This window comes from Oncorhynchus mykiss, chromosome 2 (genome assembly GCF_057628025.1).
Source record: "Oncorhynchus mykiss isolate SJ-2025 chromosome 2, ASM5762802v1, whole genome shotgun sequence".
Classification (NCBI taxonomy): Eukaryota; Metazoa; Chordata; class Actinopteri; order Salmoniformes; family Salmonidae; genus Oncorhynchus; species Oncorhynchus mykiss.
Genome location: NC_143023.1, coordinates 82,900,699 through 82,922,287, shown reverse-complemented (window position 1 = coordinate 82,922,287; position 21,589 = coordinate 82,900,699). Strand labels below are relative to the sequence as shown.

The 21,589-nt window shown below is 43.7% G+C and overlaps 1 protein-coding gene across 4 annotated transcripts; it reads left to right on the top strand.

The window, feature by feature from the left end:
- The first annotated feature begins 246 nt into the window (after nucleotides 1-246).
- On the top strand, nucleotides 247-21,561 carry LOC110497815 (chaperone Ric-8B). Of its 4 annotated transcripts, none has more exons than XM_090209600.1 (11): nucleotides 247-582; nucleotides 2,597-2,653; nucleotides 3,542-3,589; nucleotides 3,699-4,319; nucleotides 6,181-6,275; nucleotides 9,322-9,472; nucleotides 9,708-9,803; nucleotides 10,111-10,255; nucleotides 10,408-10,552; nucleotides 10,850-10,969; nucleotides 15,665-21,561. In XM_090209600.1, exons 2-11 carry the CDS (start codon nucleotides 2,627-2,629, stop codon nucleotides 15,771-15,773), a joined length of 1,557 nt encoding a protein of 518 aa, XP_090065726.1. In that variant the 5' UTR covers nucleotides 247-582; nucleotides 2,597-2,626; the 3' UTR covers nucleotides 15,774-21,561. The 4 variants fall into 4 exon arrangements, with proteins under 4 accessions (XP_090065726.1, XP_090065724.1, XP_021429895.3 ...); XM_090209598.1 differs by having other exon boundaries at nucleotides 444-582; nucleotides 9,705-9,803; XM_021574220.3 differs by lacking the exon at nucleotides 247-582 and having other exon boundaries at nucleotides 2,350-2,653.
- The last annotated feature ends 28 nt before the right edge of the window (nucleotides 21,562-21,589 follow it).

The following is a 21,589-nucleotide window of genomic DNA, read 5'->3' as shown; positions in this document are numbered from 1 at the left end:
TACACCAGATGTAACAGACTGGCTCTAGCCCCCCAGCAGATAGACTCTTGCAGCATAGATAGTGGAGACTGAGACAGAGGTGGGTCGGGGGACACTGTATCCCCGTCCAACGATCCCCCCGGACAGGACCAACCAGGCAGGATATAACTCCACCCACTTTGCCAAAGCACAGCACCAACACCACTAGAGGGATATCAACAGACCACCAACTTACTACCCTTAGACAAGGTTGAGTATAGCCCACAAAGATCTCCTCCACCGCACAAGCTTGAGGGGGCGCAAAACTGGACAGGAAGATCATGTCTGTGACTCAACCCACTCAAGTGATGCACCCCTCCTAGGGACAGCATGGAAGAGCACTAATAAACCAATGACTCAACCCCCGTAATAAGGTCAAAGGGAGAGAATCACAGTAGAAAGATGGGAGCCGGCCAGGCAGAAAAAGCAAGAGCAGTTTGTCTCTACAGTGCCTTGCCGTTCACCTTCACACGCCTGGGCCAGACTACACTCAATCATAGGACCTACTGAAGAGATGAGTCTTCATTAAAGACCTAAAGGACCGAGTCTGCGTCTCTCACATGGGTAGGCAGATCATTCCATAAAAACGGAGCTCTATAGGAGAAAGCCCTGCCTCCAGCTGTTTGCTTAGAAAATCTAGTGACAATAAGGAGGCCTGCGTTTTGTGACTGTAGTGTATGTATAGGTATTTACGGCAGGACCAAATCGGAGAGATAGGTAGGAGCAAACCCATGTAATGCTTTGTAGGTTAGCAGTAAAACCTTAATATCAGCCCTAGCCTTAAGAGGAAGCCAATGTAGAGAGGCTAGCACTGGAGTAATATGATCCATTTTTGGGGGGTTCTAGTCAGGATTCTAGCAGCCATGTTTAGAACTAATAGAAGTTTATTTAGTGCTTTATCAGGGTAGCCGAAGAGTAGAGTATTGCAGTAATCTAATCTAGAAGTGACAAAAGCATCATTATGCATTTCTGCATCATTTTAGGACAAAAAGATTCAGATTTTTTGCAATGTTAGGAAGATGGAAAAAAGCTGCCCTTGAAATATTCTTGATATGTTTGTCAAAAGAAAGATCATGCTTGCCTGCCTATCCTGAACAACGCAACAATTTATTTGTTATTTTTATATTTTGGCAACTCCATTGCAATTCCCCGGGTCTCGACCCCGACTTTGAATACCACTGCATTACGGTATGAATGACGTGTGATGCCATTTTTATGACCATGTTATGCCCTTGATTCTGTGATCTACTGACCAGCATTGAAAATGCCCCGAGTGTAGATAGACAAAGACAATTGAACATGCGCTGATCTGATTAGGCCTACAGTGAACATAGATACAGATAACAGGAGACAGGAAATGCAGAAATAATTCATAGATATACATGAGAGACAAGCGCTGCCTATTTTACATAATGATGACAAGCGCGTGCATAGACCTTTTCATATCAAAGTCTGTCGGCAGTATGGTTAGAAGGGCAAAGAAGACAAGACAAAACCCCATAAAAATAAAAATATAGTAATATTGACGCACTTTTAATGTACATCATTGCACGTCTTGAACACCGCGTGCACTCGTTCGATGAGAATATGACGTTTACAGGTGAAATTTGAAACACGAAAGAGGGGTGTAGCTAGCCCATAGAGAATGATAGAGGCCTCTAGTGGCCAAACATTGTTGGCGTCCACCATGCTTCCGCTATTTTAAAGTAGTCTACAGTGTGAGGATTCCTATGGGTTGTAGACTCAATGGTGAGTCATGGGTAATTGCATACATGGAGTGTGTCTGAAAGTGGGAGTGACAAAAGAAGAGGGTGGATCTACCAAATCCGCTAATTGGGCAGATTTGTTTCCGCTCAGGAATGTTTTACCTGGCTGATTGGGCTGCAAGGATGAGTTGATTGTTGACAATTGTAGAATGTTAGCAAAGTCTAACCCTTTTGTTATTAGTAAGCATTTTACGGTAAGGTTGTATTTCTTTATTTATATTTAACCTTTATTTAATATAACTAGGCTTGTCAGTTAAAAACACATTTTTATTTACAATGACAGCCTACCCCTACCCCAAATAAAATTTGATTTGATTTCCTAAACTTATCCTCATTCTCCTAACCTGACACTTTAATTTAGCTAACCTGCTGCATTAGTTCTCCTAACCTGCCACGTTAAGTATCCTAACCTGCTACATTAGCTCTCTTAACCTGTTATGTAAACATTCAGCTGACCGGCAGTGTCCTTGGCTATGGCCGGTCTAACCAATAACAGAGCGCTGATGTTACATTACACCCACCCCTGTTGATCCACCCACTTCTTTTGTAACGCCCACTTTCAGACACAGTCCAAGTATGCTTTTAACCATACTTGTCAATGACCTACCCATGCTGTCACATACGCTATTGTGGCACAGATATAAACATGAGTCCTCTATATATCTCTATGAGCTAGCCTAACCGGAGCCAGCTGTGTCAGATGAATAGAGAGAAATAGGGTGTCATTTGTTCAGAGACTTGCACTAACATTACAATTATTGAATTGTCAGTGAAATATTTGAATAATGGATTTAAACATTATCCTGTTGCAGCTTCAAACTGACAATGAAGAGGACATTGAAATGCTTTTGCACCAGTACAACGGAGAGGTGGGTGGGATTCTCCTTGCTTTGACGTCTACCCAAACAAAGTCATTAGCTAGCTAATTTAGCTTGCTAGCTAGCCATCTAAAAACATTTACATAATCATAGCTGCGAAAATGAGTACTAAAACGACATGTCTAGCTAGAACTCCCCTCTGCATGGAATCAACGAGTTTAATGCCCATTGTTGTGTTGCAGGAAGTGATTAGCATATTTTCATCATGGCTTGGTTGCTGCTAGTTGGTTGGGTGATGTTGTCCAAAAATTGCAGGGTATCTCTTTCTAACCATGTGTGCATGCAATGACAGCATGCTTAACGTTATTTTGTAGCTAGTTTACTTTACAGTTTAATTATATTTTGTGTATCTAGCTCCCATTTAGTAACAGCTATTGCAGCTCTTCCTGCGGTGACTTGAGCTTGGTAGCCAACGCGGTTGGTGGCTGTCACTTATACCCAGAACAGAGGTTGCTGATGGAAGGAGCTATAGGAGGATGGGCTCATTGTAATGGCTGGAATGGAATAAATGGACCAGTATCAAACAAATGGAAACTACTTTAGACTCTGTTCCAATTTATTATATTCCAGCCATTACAAACAGCCCATCCTCCTATAGCTCTTCCCACCATCCTCTGACCGAGAGTGTCTTACACATTACGCATTATAGGTAATGCACTCGTAGTTCTGATCAGTTTGCACATCTCTAGTTATCAATGACCAGCAGCCTCTTCTGCTTATCTGTTACTGTATTTTAGAAACAAATTTATTCCAGATGACATTACTGAGAATATGCTACTTTCTTCATGCACTGTTGCATAGATGAAGGTTATAAAACACATTTAGCAAAGGAATATGCATTTGACTTTTGTCTCATTGGGCATTGTTTTGTATTTTCAGAATAATCTCACATTCACCTTTGACCCAAAAGGGGAGGATCTACGAAGTGTAAGTAAACGCTCTTTGCGTTGTCTGATGCTTTACTTTCACTTATAGCCGGATGCTTCTGCTCCCTTGTGTGTTTGATGGTGAACCAACAGTCTCTCTCCCTGTGCAGAGGCTGTGTCAGGGCCTACTGACTGTGCTGGGGAGGCAGGTTGGGCCCCGCTGTCAGAGTACCTGCCTGGAGACCCTCCGCATTCTGTCCCGAGACAAGCGGGTCCTGGGCCCTGTGGGAACCCGGGAGGGCATGTTGGTCCTGGCCGGGCTGGCCCGGTTGAGGGGGGGAGCGGAAGGGGGTGACTGCCTGCAGAGGGAGGTCCAGATAGAGGAGAAAGAGAGGGTAGTTGTGGAGGCCCTCAAGTGCCTGTGTAACGTGGTGTTCAACAGCACAGCAGCGCAGCAGGTGGGTGCCGACGTGCAGCTTGCACGGGGTCTGTGTGCCCGCCTGCACGCCGCCCGCACTGGGCGCCACGAGGTGGGCCTGTTCTCTCTGCGCCTGCTCTTCCTGCTCTCGGCGCTGCGACCAGACGTCCGGGGGGCACTCCGGAGGGAGCTGTGTGCCGTGGGGCTCCTCAAAGAGGTGCTGGAGTGTACCCTGGATGTACGCTGGGTGGGCCCCTACGAGGTGGCCCCTCTAGACCCCCAGGCCCTGCCCATCCCTGCAGAAGACAATGAGAGGGCCATGGAGGCCCTGAAAGCCCTGTTCAACCTCACACTGTCTGACACTAGCGACGAGGTAAGTTTATACAGTTACACTCAGTCTGTTAAACATTGTTTTTAAAGAGGATATGTACTCAGTGTTTGTAATGTACACTCACCGGACAGTTTATTAGGTTCACGAAAATGGATCAGTTGGCTTGATATGTAAAACAGGCAGACATCGAGGCATTCAGTTACTGTTCGATTAAATATTAGAATGGGCCAAACAAGTGACGTAAGTGACTTTGAGTGTGGTCTGATCGTCAGTCCAGGTGCGGTGGATCCAGTGTCTCAGAAATGGACGCCCTCTGGGATTTTCACGCATGACAGTGTCTAGGGTTTACAGAGAATCCTGCAACAAACAAAAAACATCCAGTCAGCAGCAGTCCTGTGGGTGAAAACAGCTCGTTGATGAGAGGTCGAAGGAGAATGGGAAGAATCGTGCAAGCTAACAAACCACAAACAGACAAATAACGGTGCAGTACAGTGGTGTGCAGAACGGCATCTTGGAACGCACAACTTGTCGATTCTTGTCACAGATGGGCTATTGCAACCAAATCGGGTTCTACTCCCATTTAGCTAAAAACAAGAAGAAGTGGCTCCAGTGGGCACACAATCACCAACACTGGACAATTGAGTGGAAAAACATTGCCTGGTCTGTCGAATACCGGTTCCTGTTGCATCATGCTGATGGCAGAGTCAGGATTTGGTACAGGCTGTGGAGGTGGGGTTCTGGTGTTGGAATGTTTTCCACGCACACTTTAGATCCCTTGATACCAATTGAGCAACAAATGTTTCTGACACCTTGTACAATCCATGCCCAAAGAATTCAGGCTGGTCTGTAGGCAAAGGGGGGTCCGAGCCGGTACTAGATGGGTGTACCTAATAAACTGTGTGTGTATTCAGAGCTCACAGAAGGCTAGACACTGCAGCCATGAGCACAGTGCATGTGTTTAGAGATACTGCATGAACAGAAATGCATTGCATCGCCCTGGCTGTGGATGGACACATCTCTTTACATCTCCCCTGTGAATATTTAGAATTCAGCATTGAAGCCACCAAACTTTGCATGCTTTGGTTGAAGGTATCAACCAAAGCATGCAAGGTATCAATAGTGTATCAACAAGACTTGGCTTTGTTGAGTGACTGTTGATGCTAGCTCATGGAAACGGCCAGCTTCTCTATCCCTTAATGGAAAGCACTAACAAAACATATGCGGCAATATGAGGTTTATCAGCTATCTGACCTCTCTTAAGCCACTTTGGCACCTTCACAACTTTCTCGATTAGCCATGGGGGGACTAGTGAAATTCTTACGTCACTCAGCCCCTTCAGCATTCGCTCAACCTATAGCATCACAGAATGAAGCAGAGGGACACGTCCCCCTGCTAAATCAAGATATGAATCTGTTGGATCTGGTAATGAATGTCTCTGATATGACATGCCAATCGTGTCTTTGATAGTTATTTATTTGAGAATAGTTTTCTAATTCAGGCTGGTTAGGAGAGCTGTCTGCTTTAACTGCTAGCTCATATTGTGCTTCAATTTGTCCAAATACATTTTCTCCATGCTTGCCTCTCACCATTGTAGCTGACATCTTGTTAAGTCCCTCCCACTTCAGCGTTAATCAGAATAGCCCTGTGCTCACCTCAAAAGTCAATCCCACATGCTCATTTGCATGGCATGGAAAGCCTGTGAGTCAGGTTTTAGGTGTGACCTCAATCTCCATAGTAAGTCTCTCTTTTGCTCTTTTTCTTCTTTTTGAGATGACCCCTTCCCACTTCTCCCACAGCAAATTTTATCCTGCTTACCCCTACTTGCTTAGACCCTCCCCTCCTTTTGTTTTAACCAGTGAAATGCTTCTGAGAATCATGCTGTTGTACATCCTTCATTTGATAGGATGGTGACCACCAGCTCTGCCTCATCACTGCCATCATTCGCCATCTATTGATGCTAAAGACTCAGGCAGAGGACAAAACAGAGGAAGCACACAGGTTGGAAACCCTTCTGCTCATTGCTCTCCACACAACAGAGCTAAACTGCATCCTTAAAGTATCAAAATATATTAAAGTTAGGGGAGTTAGTATCCTTGCCTGTTTTTAAGACTCTGATTGACGACACTGTTTTGTGATAGCTGCAGTTGTTTCTAATCTTGAAATGTATCTAACTTGTCTCTAACTTGTCTTGTGTATTTTTTTTTTTTCTTGTAATATTTTATGTATACACTGCTATTTCCCTGTTTTGCCTTCTTGCCAGGTCGCCCTCACAAAATAGGTTTTTAACCTCCAGTGGGTCTTACCTGGTTCACTTCTTATGGTAGCGTCCCACCTGGCCAACATTCGGTGAAATTGCAGAGCACGAAATTCAAACTACATTTCATAAAATCACAAGTGTAATACATCAAAATAAAGCTTAACTTCTTGTTAACCCAGCAGCTGTGTCAAATTTCAAAAAGGCTTTACGGCGAAAGCACACCATGCGATTATCTAAGGACAGCGCCCCGCATACAAAACCATGAAAAACATATTTCAACTTGGCAGGTGCGACACAAAAGTCAGAAATAACGATATAAAAAATGCCTTACCTTTGATCTTCTGTTGGCACACCAAAAGGTCCCAGTTACAACACAAATGGTCCTTTTGTTCGATAATGTCTTTTTTATCCAGTCAATAATCCACCCAGTTTCCTTCCATCAAAATGCATACAAAATGAATCCCAAACGTTACTAATAAACTTTTTGAAACAACATTTATAATCAAACCTTAGGTACCCTAATACGTAAATAAACTATACAAATTTTTCCAAAAACCAGCCTGAAACTGGTGGAAGCCCTAGGAACTTCAATCTGAGAGGACTTCGCCTTATACTATAAGTGACAGCCATTGAAAATAGTGGTAGGCTGAAATGTTCTTTTTTTTTGGGATGGTTTGTCCTCGGTTTCGCCTGCCATATCAGTTCTGTTATACTCACAGAAATTATTTTAACAGTTTTAGAAACTTTAGTGTTTTCTATCCAAATCTACCAATTATATGCATATCCTAGCTTCTGGGCCTGAGTAACAGGCAGTTTACTTTGGGCATGCTTTTCATCTGGACATGAAAATACTGCCCCCTACCCAAGAGAGGTTTTATTTCATTTTTATTTTATTTCACCTTTATTTAACCAGGTAGGCTAGTTGAGAACAAGTTCTCATTTGCAACTGCAACCTGGCCAAGATAAAGCATAGCAGTGTGAACAGACAACAACACATGGTTACACATGGAGTAAACAATAAACAAGTCAATAACACAGTAGGAAAAAAAAATCTACATACATTGTGTGCAAAAGGCATGAGGTAGGCAATAAATAGGTAATAGGAGTGAATAATTTGAAATTTAGCAGATTAACACAGGAGTGATAAATGATCAGATGAACATGTGCAGGTAGAGATACTGGTGTGCAGAAGAGCAGAAAAGTAAATAAATAAAAACAGTATGGGGATGATACCGATGGACTATGTACAGCTGTAGCGATCGGTTAGCTGCTCAGATAGCAGATGTTTAAAGTTGGTGAGGGAGATAAAAGTCTCCAACTTCAGAGATTTTTGCAATTCGTTCCAGTCGCAGGCAGCAGAGAACTGGAAGGAAAGGCGGCTAAATGAGGTTTTGGCTTTAGGGATGATCAGTGAGATACACTTGTTGGAGCGCGTGCTACGGGTGGGTGTTGCCATCGTGACCAGTGAACTGAGATAAGGCGGAGCTTTACCTAGCATAGACGTGTAGATGACCTGGAGCCAGTGGGTCTGGCGACGAACATGTAGTGAGGGCCAGCCGACTAGAGCATACAGGTCACAGTGGTGGGTGGTATAAGGTGCTTTAGTAAACGGATGGCACTGTGATCAACTGCATCCAGTTTGCTGAGTAGAGTATTGGAAGCTATTTTGTAGATGACATCGTCGAGGATCGGTAGGATAGTCAGTTTTACCAGGGTAAGTTTTGCAGTGTGAGTGAAGGAGGCTTTGTTGTGAAATAGAAAGCTGACTCTAGATTTGATTTGATTACATTAAGTACACATTCATCAGATGGTTCGTGCGAATTAGGCTAATTAATTACCATCCAATGATTACTCTCTGTCGTCAACAGTGACAGAATCCAGTTCATGAGAAAGTATAAACTTTAAACCAAGACTGTTTTTAGAGGAAATGTATGCTGAGTGTACAAAACATTAAGAACACCTGCCTAATGTTGGGTTGCAACCCCCCCACCCCCCTTTTGCCATCAGAACAGCCTCAATTCGTCGGGGCTAGGACTCTGCAAGGTGTCGAAAGCGTTCCACATGGATGCTGGCCCATGTTGACTCCCAATTCTTCCCACAGTTTTGTCAAGTTGGCTGGCAGTCCTTTGGGTGGTGGACAATTCTTGATACACACAGGAAACTGTTGTGTGTGAACCCAGCAGCGTTGCAGTTCTTGACACAAACCGGTGCACCTGGCACATACTACCATACCCCGTTCGGCACTTAAATATTTTGTCTTGCCACTTCTCCCTCTGAATGGCACACATACACAATCCATGTCTCAATCGTCTCAAGGCTTAAAAATCTTTCTTTAACCTGTCTCCTGTTCTTAATCTACACTGATTTGATGTGGATTTATCAAGTAACATCAGTAAGAGCTCATAAACTGACCAGGTGAAAGCTATGTCATGGAAAGAGCAGGTGTTTTTAATGTTTTGTAGACTCAGTGTATATGGCATTGTCTTATCTGTACATCTCGTTGATGGGAATTAATGACAAAGCTTTCTTTAGAAGGATATACGAGAATGTTTGGCTAGATAGTGGCACTGCAGGAGTGTCATGTAGAAGTGATTGATGATACACCCCGTGGCCCTATGGATTCTGTTGTTGTGTCCCTCTGGTCACAGGGGTTTAGCCCATTGTCCAGACTCCAGAGTAGACCTTTAGTACTAGTCTGTTTAAACTGAGGAATTAGGTAACCATTTCTTAATGACCATTCATAATAACCAGTACATTAACCACTTTCCTTCCTTCCTTCTCCTCCAGCCACGCAATCAATTTGCTTAGTAACCTGCCTGTGTCTTGTCTGGATGTGCTGATTGATGTGCCCGTCCAGGGGGGCCAGGAGGAGTACAGCGGGAAGAACATGGACGTTGTGCAGGTGCTACTGGACTTCATGGAGAAGAGGATAGACAAGGTAAGAACAGGTGGACCAGAGACATTGTTGCCTATTTGAGATCGACTACATTGCGGTCAGCAAATTAAAAGATGTGGACATTTTGGCCATCCTATTAGTAGCTGGCCACACACCATATAAATAGAATTGCTTTAATTCCTGAATAATTAGTATTTCTATGAACCACACCACTGCTATAGTGCCTCTGTGGGAATGCTTGCTGTCACACGCCTCATGTGTGCCCCATTCCAAGCAGGGCGCCAACTACAAAGAGGGGCTGACCCCAGTTCTCAGCCTGCTGACAAAGGGCTCCAGGTACCACAGGGAGATCCGCAGATACATCAAGACACAGGTACTGGAGCTGGAGTGGGAGTGGCCTCGGACAAACACACTTTCTGTGTATTTTGTAATCTGTCCTGATCCGGACACACAAAGTGATGCCAAATTAAGATCTTTAAAACCTCTTGAGTGGGATATGAAATGCATATTGATGACAGATCTTGGTGACATCTCATATTGATATTGTTAAAATATGTCTTCTAACTAAATCCAGCTGTGACGCATCATGCGCTGGCCTGATCACTCCGTTCAGAAGTCTAGTGTACTACCGTGTCAGTTTTCATTGTGGCTCAGCCGCCATTGGCTGTGTGTGTTTCCAGGTGCTGCCCCCTCTGAAGGAGGTCAAGGTCCGGCCGGAGATCGGGTCCACCATCAGGAACAAACTGGTGCGTCTCATGACCCACGTGGACATGGGTGTGAAGCAGAGCGCAGCAGAGTTCCTATTTGTCCTCTGCAAAGAGAACGGTGAGAGAGCGAAAGAGGGAGATGGAGCACGCTGTATGAGTTGGCGAAGTTGAGTTTCACACTGAAATGTGTTAATGTCAATGCAACCCTGATGTATAAATCCTACATACAGTAGTGTTGTACTGATCCCCTGCCCCCCTCTATTCTTCCAGTGGACAACCTGTTGAAGTACACAGGATATGGTAATGCAGCAGGACTCCTGGTGGCTCGAGGCCTGCTGGCAGGGGGGCGAGGAGAGACAAAGTATTCAGATGACGAAAACTCTGACACTGAAGAGTACAAATCGGCTAAACCTTTGTGAGTAGGCAGGAGCTTTAAATATAGGACCATAAACACGCATGAATTGATTTGAATTGCTAAATGTAGGGATGAATTGTTGGGTTGGCTTTAGGGTGTGTCGTTAAAGTGACCAGTATATTGATTTACTTTTAACTACAGCATAATCCATAGTGCCAAGGGGTGTATCATCAATCACTTTTACATGACACCCCTTCTGTGATACACTCAATCTAAAACATTCAGGACAGCCTAGCATTGGGTCATAATCACCGAAGTCTTCCCTCTGTCTTATCTGCTCTGTTGTCTCTGTCTCAGCATCAATCCCATCACGGGCCACGTGGAGGAACCCATGCCTAACCCCATAGAAGAGATGACTGAGGAGCAGAAAGAGTACGAGGCCCTGGAACTAGTCAACATGTTCGACAAGTTGTCAAGGTAAGCCAACCACCATACAACCTCATCATGTATGAATGCAACAACAACCGTTATGTTTGCCATAGTAACTCATTGTAACACTCTATGCCAGATGATTAACCTCTCTGGACTATACAGCTGTGTATCCTGTTTGAATGATCCCCTATGGCTTATTATTTATCCCCCTTAACCTGAACGTCTGCGGTCTTCATTCACACTGACCTTTCCTTAGCGAACAGAACCTAGCGCTAGTCAAAGAATGATGCGGATGAGAGGTTGAGCGACACTGAGTGCGCTCCCTGCCAACCAGTTCATTAGAGAAAGAATCTCCTGCCGTTAGCCCTGGTGCGCAATTAGACCCCGGCCTTAACGCCGCCTCCGTCCCTGCATTCAGCTGGAGTCGATGGAAGCCGTCGGCATGTCGCTGCAGCATCATTACCAGCACGCCATTAATTAGCGTCCTAATTAGACCACACAGTGGGGTCGGCAGCCATCGGCTCCTTTCTACTCCTTTATGTGGCGCTTTGTCAGGGTTTATAATAACATATACGTGTCTACCTCCCTTTATTCAGCTTTCTCATTCAGCCCTGGAGCCAAACATTGTCTGCTAACTGACAGGGGAGTGGGACTGCGACATAGGTACAATTATAGAGGGAGTCATGGGGGTGGAGGGCTGAATACATTTACAGGCACAAGAAAAGCTGACATTGTCATTGTTCAGCCACAGACTGGGGGTTGAGTCGTAATGAGACGCGTGTGCCTGTCTACAAGAGGCAGATTCCTTTCCTCTAAAGCCAGATCCAACCTCCTCTTGTATCTCTCTTCTGCTGTGTTTCGGTCGGTGTCAAGGAGACATCGCAAAGAGGGAGAGGTTCATGACAGGGTTTCATCCCAAATGGCACCCTATTCCCTATATAGTGCACTACTTTTGACCAGGGCTAAGACTATATAGGGATTAGGGTGCCATTTGGGATGCACCATAGTCGCCAGCCACTGCCCTACCTACCCAACATCCCACGATGGGCTCTCAGGAGATGGCTCAGGGCCCCGTAAGAATGTGCTTTCTGTCGCTGCTTAACTGCTCCTACAATTAACACATGCTCGGAGTCTGACCCCCTACACACGCACCCTCCCTCATAGTTACATCTGCTGGTCTGTGTCCTCAGTGCAGAGTGGGGAACAGGACAGGATGCACCATGGGTCCTGGATGGCAGGGAGCTTGGCCCCAGTGATTTACTGGACTGTACACACTACCCTCTATAGCGCCTTGCGGTCGGATGCCAAGCAGTTGCAATACCAAGGGGTGATGCAGCCAGTCAAGATGCTCGCAATAGTGCAGCTGTAGAACTTTGAGGCGTTGTCGTGCCTTCTTCGCGACTGTGTTCGTTTATATGGACCATGATAATTCCTTAGTGATGTGGACACAGAGGAACTTGATGCTCTCGACCCACACCACTAAAGCCATGTCGTTGTGGATTGGGGCGTGCTCGTTCATCTGTTTCTTGTAGTCCACAATCAGCTCCTTTTGTCTTGATGACGTTGAGGGAAAGATTGTTGTCCTGGCACCACCCTGCCAGGTCACTGACCTCCTCCCTATAGGCTGTCTCATCACTGTCGGTGATCATCAGCTAGCTGTTGAACTTTTTGAGGATCTGGGTACCCAACTTTCTTGGTGTGTTTGGATAGTTTGTTGGTGAGGTGGACACCAAGGAACTTGAAACTCTCGACCCGCTCCACTACAGTGTGTTCGGCCCTCCTTTTCCTGTAGTACATGATCATCTCCTTTGCCTTGCTCATCTTGAGGGAGAGGTTGTTGTCCAGGCACCACACTGCCAGGTCTCTGACTTCCTCCCTATAGTCTGTCTCATCACTGTCGGTGATAATCAGCTAACTTAATTATGGTGTTGGAGTCTGGTGAACTGGGAGTACGGTGGGGGGGGGGAACTAAGTATCACCCCTGAGGGGCCCCCGTGTTGACGGTCAGCGTGGCGGATGTGTTGTTGCCTACCCTCACCACCTGGAGCCGGCCAGTCAAAGTCCAGCATCCAGTTGCAGAGGGAGGTGTTCAGTCCCAGTGTCCTGAGCTTACTAATGAGCATGGAGGGCACTATGGTGTTGAATGCTGATCTATAGTCAATGATTAGCATTCTCATGTAGGTGTTCCTCTTAACCAGTTGGGAGTGGATCTGTTGGGGTGGTATGTGAATATGAGTGGGTCTTGGATGATGGTGTTGTGAGCCATGACCAGCCTTTCAAGGCATTTCATTGCTACAGGGACTATGGTGGTCTGCTTGAAACATGTAGGTATTACAGACGGGTCAGGGAGAGATTTGAATAAATGTCCTGGTAATCTGTCTGTAAACCCGGTGGCCTCGACTACGGTGCAAGATCAGTCGCCAGGAACAGCTGGTGATCTCAGGCATAGTTCTGTGTTGCTTTCCTCGAAGCGAGCATAGAAGGACTGTATCTTGTCTGGTAGGCTTCCATTTGTAATCCATGATAGTTTGCAACCCCTGTCACATCCGACGAACGTCTGAGCCGGTGTAGAAGTATTCGATCTTAGTCCTATATTGATGTTTTGACTGTTTGTTGGCTCGTCTGAGGTCGTAGCGGGATTTATTATAAGCATCTGGATTAGTGTCCCAATCCTTGAAAGCGGCAGCTCTACCCTTTAGCGCATGTAATCCATGGCTTCTGGTGGGGAAATGTACATACGTACGCTCACTGTGGGGAGGACATTGTCAATGCACTTATTAATGAAGCCGGTGACTAATGTGGTAAACTCCTCAATGTTATTGGATGAATCCTGGAACATATTCCAGTCTGTGCTAGTGAAACAGTCCTGTAGCTTAGCATCCCTTTCATCGGACCACTTCCGTATTGAGCGTGTCACTGGTACTTCCTGTTTGAGTTTTAGCTTGAAGCAGGAATCTGGAGGATAGAGTTATGGACAGATTTGACCAATGGAGGGCGAGGAAGTGTTTTGTATGCATTTATGTGTGTAAAGTAAAGGTGATCTATTTTTTTTTTTGCCATTAGTTGCACAGGTGACATGCTATTAAAACTTAGGTAAGACAGATATCAGTTTCCCTGCGTTAAAATCCCTGCTGCCCCTGGACGTGCATTTTCTTCTTTCCATATGGCCCGATACAGCTCGTTGAGGGCGATCTTAGTGTCAACATCGGTTTGTGGTGGTAACTAGACAGCTACAAAAAATCTTGGTAAATAGTATGGTCTGCAGTTTATCTTGAGGTATTCTAACTCAGGCAAGCAAAACCTTGAGACGTCATTAAGATTAGAGATTGCACACCAGCTGTTAACAAAGAGACCCACACACCTCCACCCTTAAACTTACCCGAAGCTGCTGTTTATTCTGAATGATGCATATAAAAACATAGGATATTACAGTTATTCAGGTGCTGTTGATAGGATAGTCTCGAACGGAGCTTGTCCAGTTTGTTCTCTATTGATTGTACGTTCGCCAATAGAATTCTGTCTGAAACCGTCTGAGATGCTGAAGTGTTCTTGGGAACCGTTTGGTTGTGTTACTGTTTTCAGTGCGTCTGTTTTTCTGAAGTAGGCTAAACCTCAAAGACAAAAGACATTAGATAACATTTCCTTTGTTCCGTATTCATATCACACAAACAAAATATTACTTGTCTCACCTCCCTGTTTTACCAAGACTTCTTTATCATAGTCTTCCTGAGCTTTACTCAGGGGGAGGAACCAGGAATGATATGTTCATTTGTGTTTGAATAGTGCAAATGGGGCCTTGGTTTTAAGGCTTTGATTGGCTAATTCTGTGACTGATATCACATCTGAGAGGGAGCTGGTGGCACACAGTGCAGATATAATTGGATTAGGATAGAGGGCCTGGTGTGGCTTTGAGGAGATCAGACAGAGCACTGATCCTGTAATTAAACTGATCCGCTGAAGAGGGGGGAAGGGGAGATGACCAACAAGTGTGAGAGAGTGTGTGTTTGAGTGAATTAAGGAGGGAAGGGTCGTCATCCAGGGTCCTTGAGTGCCGGATGTAAGAGAAAAGAAAGATGTACCACCACCACTCAACAATGGGCCTGTTTAGAAAGTGCAGAATACTTAACACAAAGGGTGTTGAGGTTCAAAGCAGCACAGGTGGATTTTGGCAACAGATTGGTCCACCAAATTAAACAAGTGGGCGTTGGACACTCCATTGTGTCATGTGGAAGAGGATGATTCCTGAATCCACACCTGGGACTAAGCATCTGCTGAATGACTAAACATGTATATATTTGTGGAATGTCCTGTAAGTGTCTTTGTATGGTTCCATAACTATTGTTTCCGCCATCATTTTAAGAAGACTGGCCTTTACATACAGCAGCAGATTTTTGCTGTATTTGTTATGCAGTAGCTAAGCTGCAGAAACGGCATCCTCTTCTCAGCCATGAGTGACTAGTCTGTGAGACTGTTTTCTCTGCACTCCCCCTCTGTTGGTTAGAAGTGTAACTATCAGCTCCATGGTGACTTTGTTTTCTCCTGCAGTGGTTTCCAAACTGTGTTGTGAATATCATATTCTTATGACCCTGCAAATGGACCCTAACATGTTTCTAATCACCATCAAAACACTGTCATGTTCATTTTGAAACCTCAACTTCAGGTAGTCCCGGCCTGCTACTGTTTTCTTCCGTTTGGTGCCTAGAGAATAGTGTTTGTAATGTTTGTTTCTGTGCTCCACAGGCAGCAGCTGATTAGGCCCATGGGGGTGAGGCGGGATGGCTCACTGGCACCCCTAGAGGAGGCTCTGAGACAGCCCACAACTGATAGCTGCAGCTCAGACTCAGACTAGAGCCACTACCACCCCAGACCCCATATACCTATAATAGGCTGTGTCCAACACAGTTCCCATTTCCTCACACCCCTGTCTGTCTATATGTCTGTCTTCTTCTGTCTGTCAGACTGAAGGGGCCTTTCCCCATAGGCTGTTCTGTTCTCTAAAGCTGACTTATGCCTGACTTGATACGACACAGGAAAGGACAGGATTAAGGTCGAGCACATGTTCCGACCACACCATTGTTACTACTTAGATGTATTTTTATTTGATATACCATTTCTCTGCTCAGTGTTCTCAAATTTGATAGAATGGAAGATTAGCTCTTAATCAAATTGTACTGTAATCTGTATAGATGTGAATCACTGAAAGAATGGTAGCCGGGGTGGGGTTTGACCAAATTTGACTTGGATAAGAAATCATTCCTTAGATATAATTATGTAGATTTTGTTCTTTATATGTTTAAAGTGTCAATATTTATAAGGATGAGAAGTCTTTTTTTGTTGTTGTTGTTGTAACATCTAGTGCTACGATGATCAGAGCAGTAGCCACTGGTTTTACAGTACCAGTCAAAGGTTTTCATTATTTGTACTATTTTCTACATTGTAGAATAATAGAAGACATCAAAACTATGAAATAACACATGGAATCAGGTAGTAACCAAAATTGTTAACCAAATCAAAATGTATTTGAGATTCTTCAAAGTAGCCACCCTTTGCCTTGATGACAGCTTTACACACTCTTGGCATTCTCTCAACCAGCTTCACCTGGAATGCTTTTCCAACAGTCTTGAAGGAGTTCCCACATATGCTGAGCACTTGTTGGCTACTTTTCCTTCACTCTGCGGTCCAACTTATCCCAAACCATCTCAATTGGGTTGAGGTCAGGTGATTGTGGAGGCCAGGTCATCAGATGCTGCACTCCATCACTTTCCTTCTGGGTCAAATAGCCCTTACACTTCCAGGCTGTGTGTTTTGGGTCATTGTCCCGTTGAAAAACAAATGATAGTCCCACTAAGCGCAAACCAGGTGGGATGGCAAATTGCTGCAGAATGCTGTGGTAGCCATGCTGGTTAAGTGTGCCTTGAATTCTAAATAAATCACAACGGTGTCACCAGCAAAGCCCCACCCCCCCACACTATCGCACCCTCTCATCCATGCTTCACGGTGGGAACCACACATGCAGAGATAATCCATTCACCTTCTCTGCATCGCATAAAGACATGGTGGTAGGAACCAAAAATATCACATTTGTACTCAAAAGACCGATTTCCACCGGTCTAATCTCCGTTGCTCGTGTTTCTTGGCCCAAGCAAGTCTCTTTTTCTTATTGGTGTCCTTTAGTAGTGGTTTCTTATCAGCAATTTGACCATGAATGCCTGATTCACGCAGTCTCCTCTGAACAGTTGATGTTGAGACGTGTCTGTTACTTGAACTCCTGTGTAGCATTTATTTGGGCTGCAATTTCTGAGGCTGGTAACTCTAATGAACCTATCCTCTGCAGCAGAGGTAACTCTGGGTCTTCCTTTCCTGTGGTGCCTCATGAGAGCCAGTTTCATCATAATGCTTGATGTTTTTTGTGACTGCACTTGAAGAAATTTCAAAGTTCTTGAAATGTTCTGCATTGACTGACATTGATGTGGTAAAGTAATGATGGACTGTAATTTTCTCTTTCCTTATGAGTTTTTCTTGCCATAATATGGACTTGGTCTTTTACCAAATAGGGCTATCTTCTGTACCCTGTCACGACAATTGATTGGCTCAAACACATTAAGGAAAGAAATTCCACAAATTAACTTTTTAACAAGGCACACCTGTTAATTGAAATGCATTCCTGGTGACTACCTCACGAAGCTGGTTTAGAGAATGCCAAGATTGTGCAAAGCTGTCAAGGCAAATGGTGGCTACATTTTGAAGAATCTAAAATATATTTAGATTTGTAGAACACTTTTTTTGGTTACTACATGATTCCACGTGTTATTTCATAGTTCTGATGTCTTCACTATTATTCTACAATGTAGAAAATAGTAAAAATGAAGAAAAAGCCTTGAATGAGTAGGTGTGTCCAAATTTTTAACTGGTACTGTTCATCGGAGTGTCTGAAGTCAATGGAGAGAAATAATGAGATGCATGAAGTCGGGCAGTAATTTTGCCACCAGTCTGATTTGTATGCTTCTGAAACAGTCCAGGCAAATGAATTATTTATTATTATTTTATATCAGTGGACATATATCACAGATGTATAGTTTATTTTAAAACTGAACTTTGTTGCAATTTCTTCAAGTGTGTAATTTACTTTATAAGCACACTCAAGACCCAAGGAATAGTCAAAGCTAAAGAGAAAAACTGCAACATATTCCAATTTCCTATGGTGGCCGATTTGGTATTTGAATGGTTTCTACCTTACCCATTGGACTCTTGACATTCAGAAATGTGTGTTAAAATGACTGTTTTCTAAATATTACTTTTCATTTGACAAATTCTGCATGGTGTTAAAATGTTAGAAAAATCATACAGATTTTTAACAATTTTGAAGATGCCATTGATTTTATATATGTATAATCTACTGGTGTATATAGATACTGAGTTACATTTCTTTGAATATTATATATTGCTGCATATCGAATAGATGCATAGGCCTTCTGTACAGGATGAGTTTATAACATTGTTGACCATCTCTCCATTTGAAGAAAATGGGATGGTTGAGGGTATGGTTCTTTGGTTAGTGCACAGTACCGCTGTCTCTGTCCCTTAGATTTTATCCTGCAGTCATGGCATGTGTGGAGAGTATTCCCTTAGCTTCCTTTATACCTGGTGCTAACATGTTCTGATTTCATCCACATTTTGATTTGAACTGGATTTGATCTTTTTCAGTTCAAGAAAACCACATTTTAATGGAAGGGCTATAAATATATCATTTAGTTAAAGGGCATCAGCAGATTAAAATCTGTGATTATCTGGTCCCTATTCCAGTGCCTAGTCCACTGCACTAGCAAGGGGAGGGCACCACTTGTATTTTTTTCTTATATATATATATATATATATAGCTGTTCAGTCAGTGATTGACTACAAGCATTGCATCAACCAAAGGTTTTGCGCCACCTCATTGACTTTGCGGTCAGGCACCAAATTCCTATCATATGACGTGGTTATCGATGTTAAACACCTATCCAAGCATTGTGAGATCTGGCAGGCATCTGCAATGTAGTCGGGCAAGAATGCCACAAGTCAGATTATGGGCTCTTCAATCTGTATTGATCAAGAGTTGAGGCATCTGCATACTAGGTCCGGTTTGCTCCTAGCGGAACTCGCCAAGGCGAATTGAGCACCTGTGCCTTGCATATTCCCTTAAAAGACCTTCGCAATCGTAATGTTTGTCCCTCTTGAGACGCCGTAGCCAGTTTATATGTCCTCAATAATTAATCTAAAATGACTCATGTTATTCATTTTTACGTTTTTTCCTAGGAGATCTTAGTCACACAATTTTACATCAAACTAATGTTAGGTTCAGTATTTCAAGTGAAAAAACAAGTAGTCTTGTTGAATGGCAACATACTTAATTGAAGAATCCCTACTGTTGACCAATCACTGACAAAGGGGTGTGAATTTAGGCTTCCTCAAGAAAAAATGTGGATGAACAATGTCGTCATATATGCACAAACTGTTTCAGATGAGAAGCATGCAGACACCTTTACACGCTAGAAATGTAAAGGTAATTTTCGAACGAGCCAACATATGCAGCGTTAACTGTGATTGCAGTCTCCACGAGTGCGAGAACATTGTCTTTAACTTCCACAATACAGATGGAATAGAGCCCTAGAAATGTATTAAGTACATTAATGTCTCATTCCAAAATCATGGAGTTGGTCCCCCCTTTGCTAGAACAGCCTCCACTCTTCTGGAAGGCTTTTCACTAGATGTTGGAACATTGCTGCAGGGACTTGATTCCATTCAGCCACAATAGCATTAGTGAGGTAGGGCACTGATGTTGGGCGATTAGGCCTGCCTTGCAGTCGGCGTTCTAATTCATCCTAAAGGTGTTCGATTAATGTCAGGGCTCTGAGCAGGCCAGTCAAGTTCTTCCACTCTGATCGACAAACCATCTCCGTATGCACCTCACTTTGTGCATTGTCATGCTGAAGCAGGAATGAGCCTTCCCCAAACTGTTGCCACAAAGTTTGTAGCACAGAATTGTCTAGAATGTAATTTAAGATTTCCCTTCACTGGAACTAAGGGGCCAAGCCGAACCATAAAAGACAGCCACCAGACCAGTATTATTCAGCCACCAAACTTTAGTTGGCCCACCCTCCCTCGGGCAGGTAGCGTTCTCCTGGCTTCCGCCAAACCCAGATTCATCACTCCAGAGAACGCGTTTTCACTGCTACAGAGTCCAATGGCGGTGAGCTTTACACCACTTCAGCCGACATTGTGCATGGTGATCGTAGACTGCTCGGCCATGGAAACACATTTCATGAAGCTCCCGACGATCAGTTATTGTGCTGATGTTGCTTCCAGAGGCAGTTTAACTCAGTTGTGAGTGTTGCAATAGAGGACAAAGGTGCTACAGTACTCGGCGGTCCCGTTCTGTGAGGTTGTGTGGCCTACAAATTTGAAGGGGTGTCCACATACTTTTGTATATATAGTGTATGCTGGGTAGACTGTTAAACAAAAAACGCATTGGGATTTGAACTGGGAACCTTGTGTTGCAACCCACATTTTAACGCTCTCCAATCTACCTATCTGCAAGCCTTTTATTTCACTCTCACGAAGATCTGCTCACTGAGCTTTCATCCACCAATCAGTCCCGGCTACCTCCGGAGGTGGTCGGAATGATGATCAATCTGTTTTTTAAAATGTCTATACTGTTCTAAAAATGTGGGCACAATCAGAATGTGGGAAAGGACACCAGACCAATGTTGGCACCAGGTGTAAACAGGGCTCATGAGGAAAGAAAGTGTTAAATTACATAGTTATTCTCACTCTGTAATAATTCAGTTAATGAGAACAGAGATTTGAAAATTTTCCTTGGTAAATGACCACTACTACCTGCTCACTCTAGCTAGAACATAATGAACTTGTAAAATAATATTGTAACTATACTCCGTCAGTTGTTGCCTGGCTACCCGAACTCCTTTCTGCTGCCAAACACTACGCCATGATCACAGACATTGTTTCTTCTCTGCCTTGAGTCTAGATCTGATGCTGTGTTCAAAAACAACTGGGAACTCAAATCGCTGACTTCCGAGTGAAAAAACAGTTTGGGGAAGAATTTGTTTTGAACGGTCATCCAACTTGGAAACTGGCATCTTTCTAGAGCTCAGACTTTCTGACCTGAAGAACACTGACATGATTTGACCTAGTTTTTTTTCAGTTCCCAGTTTTGAAAGCACCAAGAGTACCTCCAATATGTTTTTAGGAGAGAAATTTCGATTTGAAACTTTTGATTGGTCCCAGAAACCGATTGGGTTGGGTCAGCGTGAGAACACACGTGGGTAAAGCAGAGGTTTGAAAATGTGTCATTGGCTTTGCTACTCTGATTGGTTAGAGATGATCCAATCAATAACTTTTTGTACAATACCCCTAAAATGTTGTCACTACAAACAACTTTGATGATGGCAGTCTCAGACTGAAGTATTTATGTTGAGTTGTCAGGCAATGTCAGTTGTCCTCCACACAAAAAAACAATGGAGCACACACACGATCACTTGGGTTCCCGTTTGGAAGGAAAAAATATTTAATGTGGCTTTTATATATATAATAATAATGTCAGGCCTCTTTCAAAGTTATTAAATATGAACTATCCTGAATTGTATTTTATGTACCAATCACAGAATA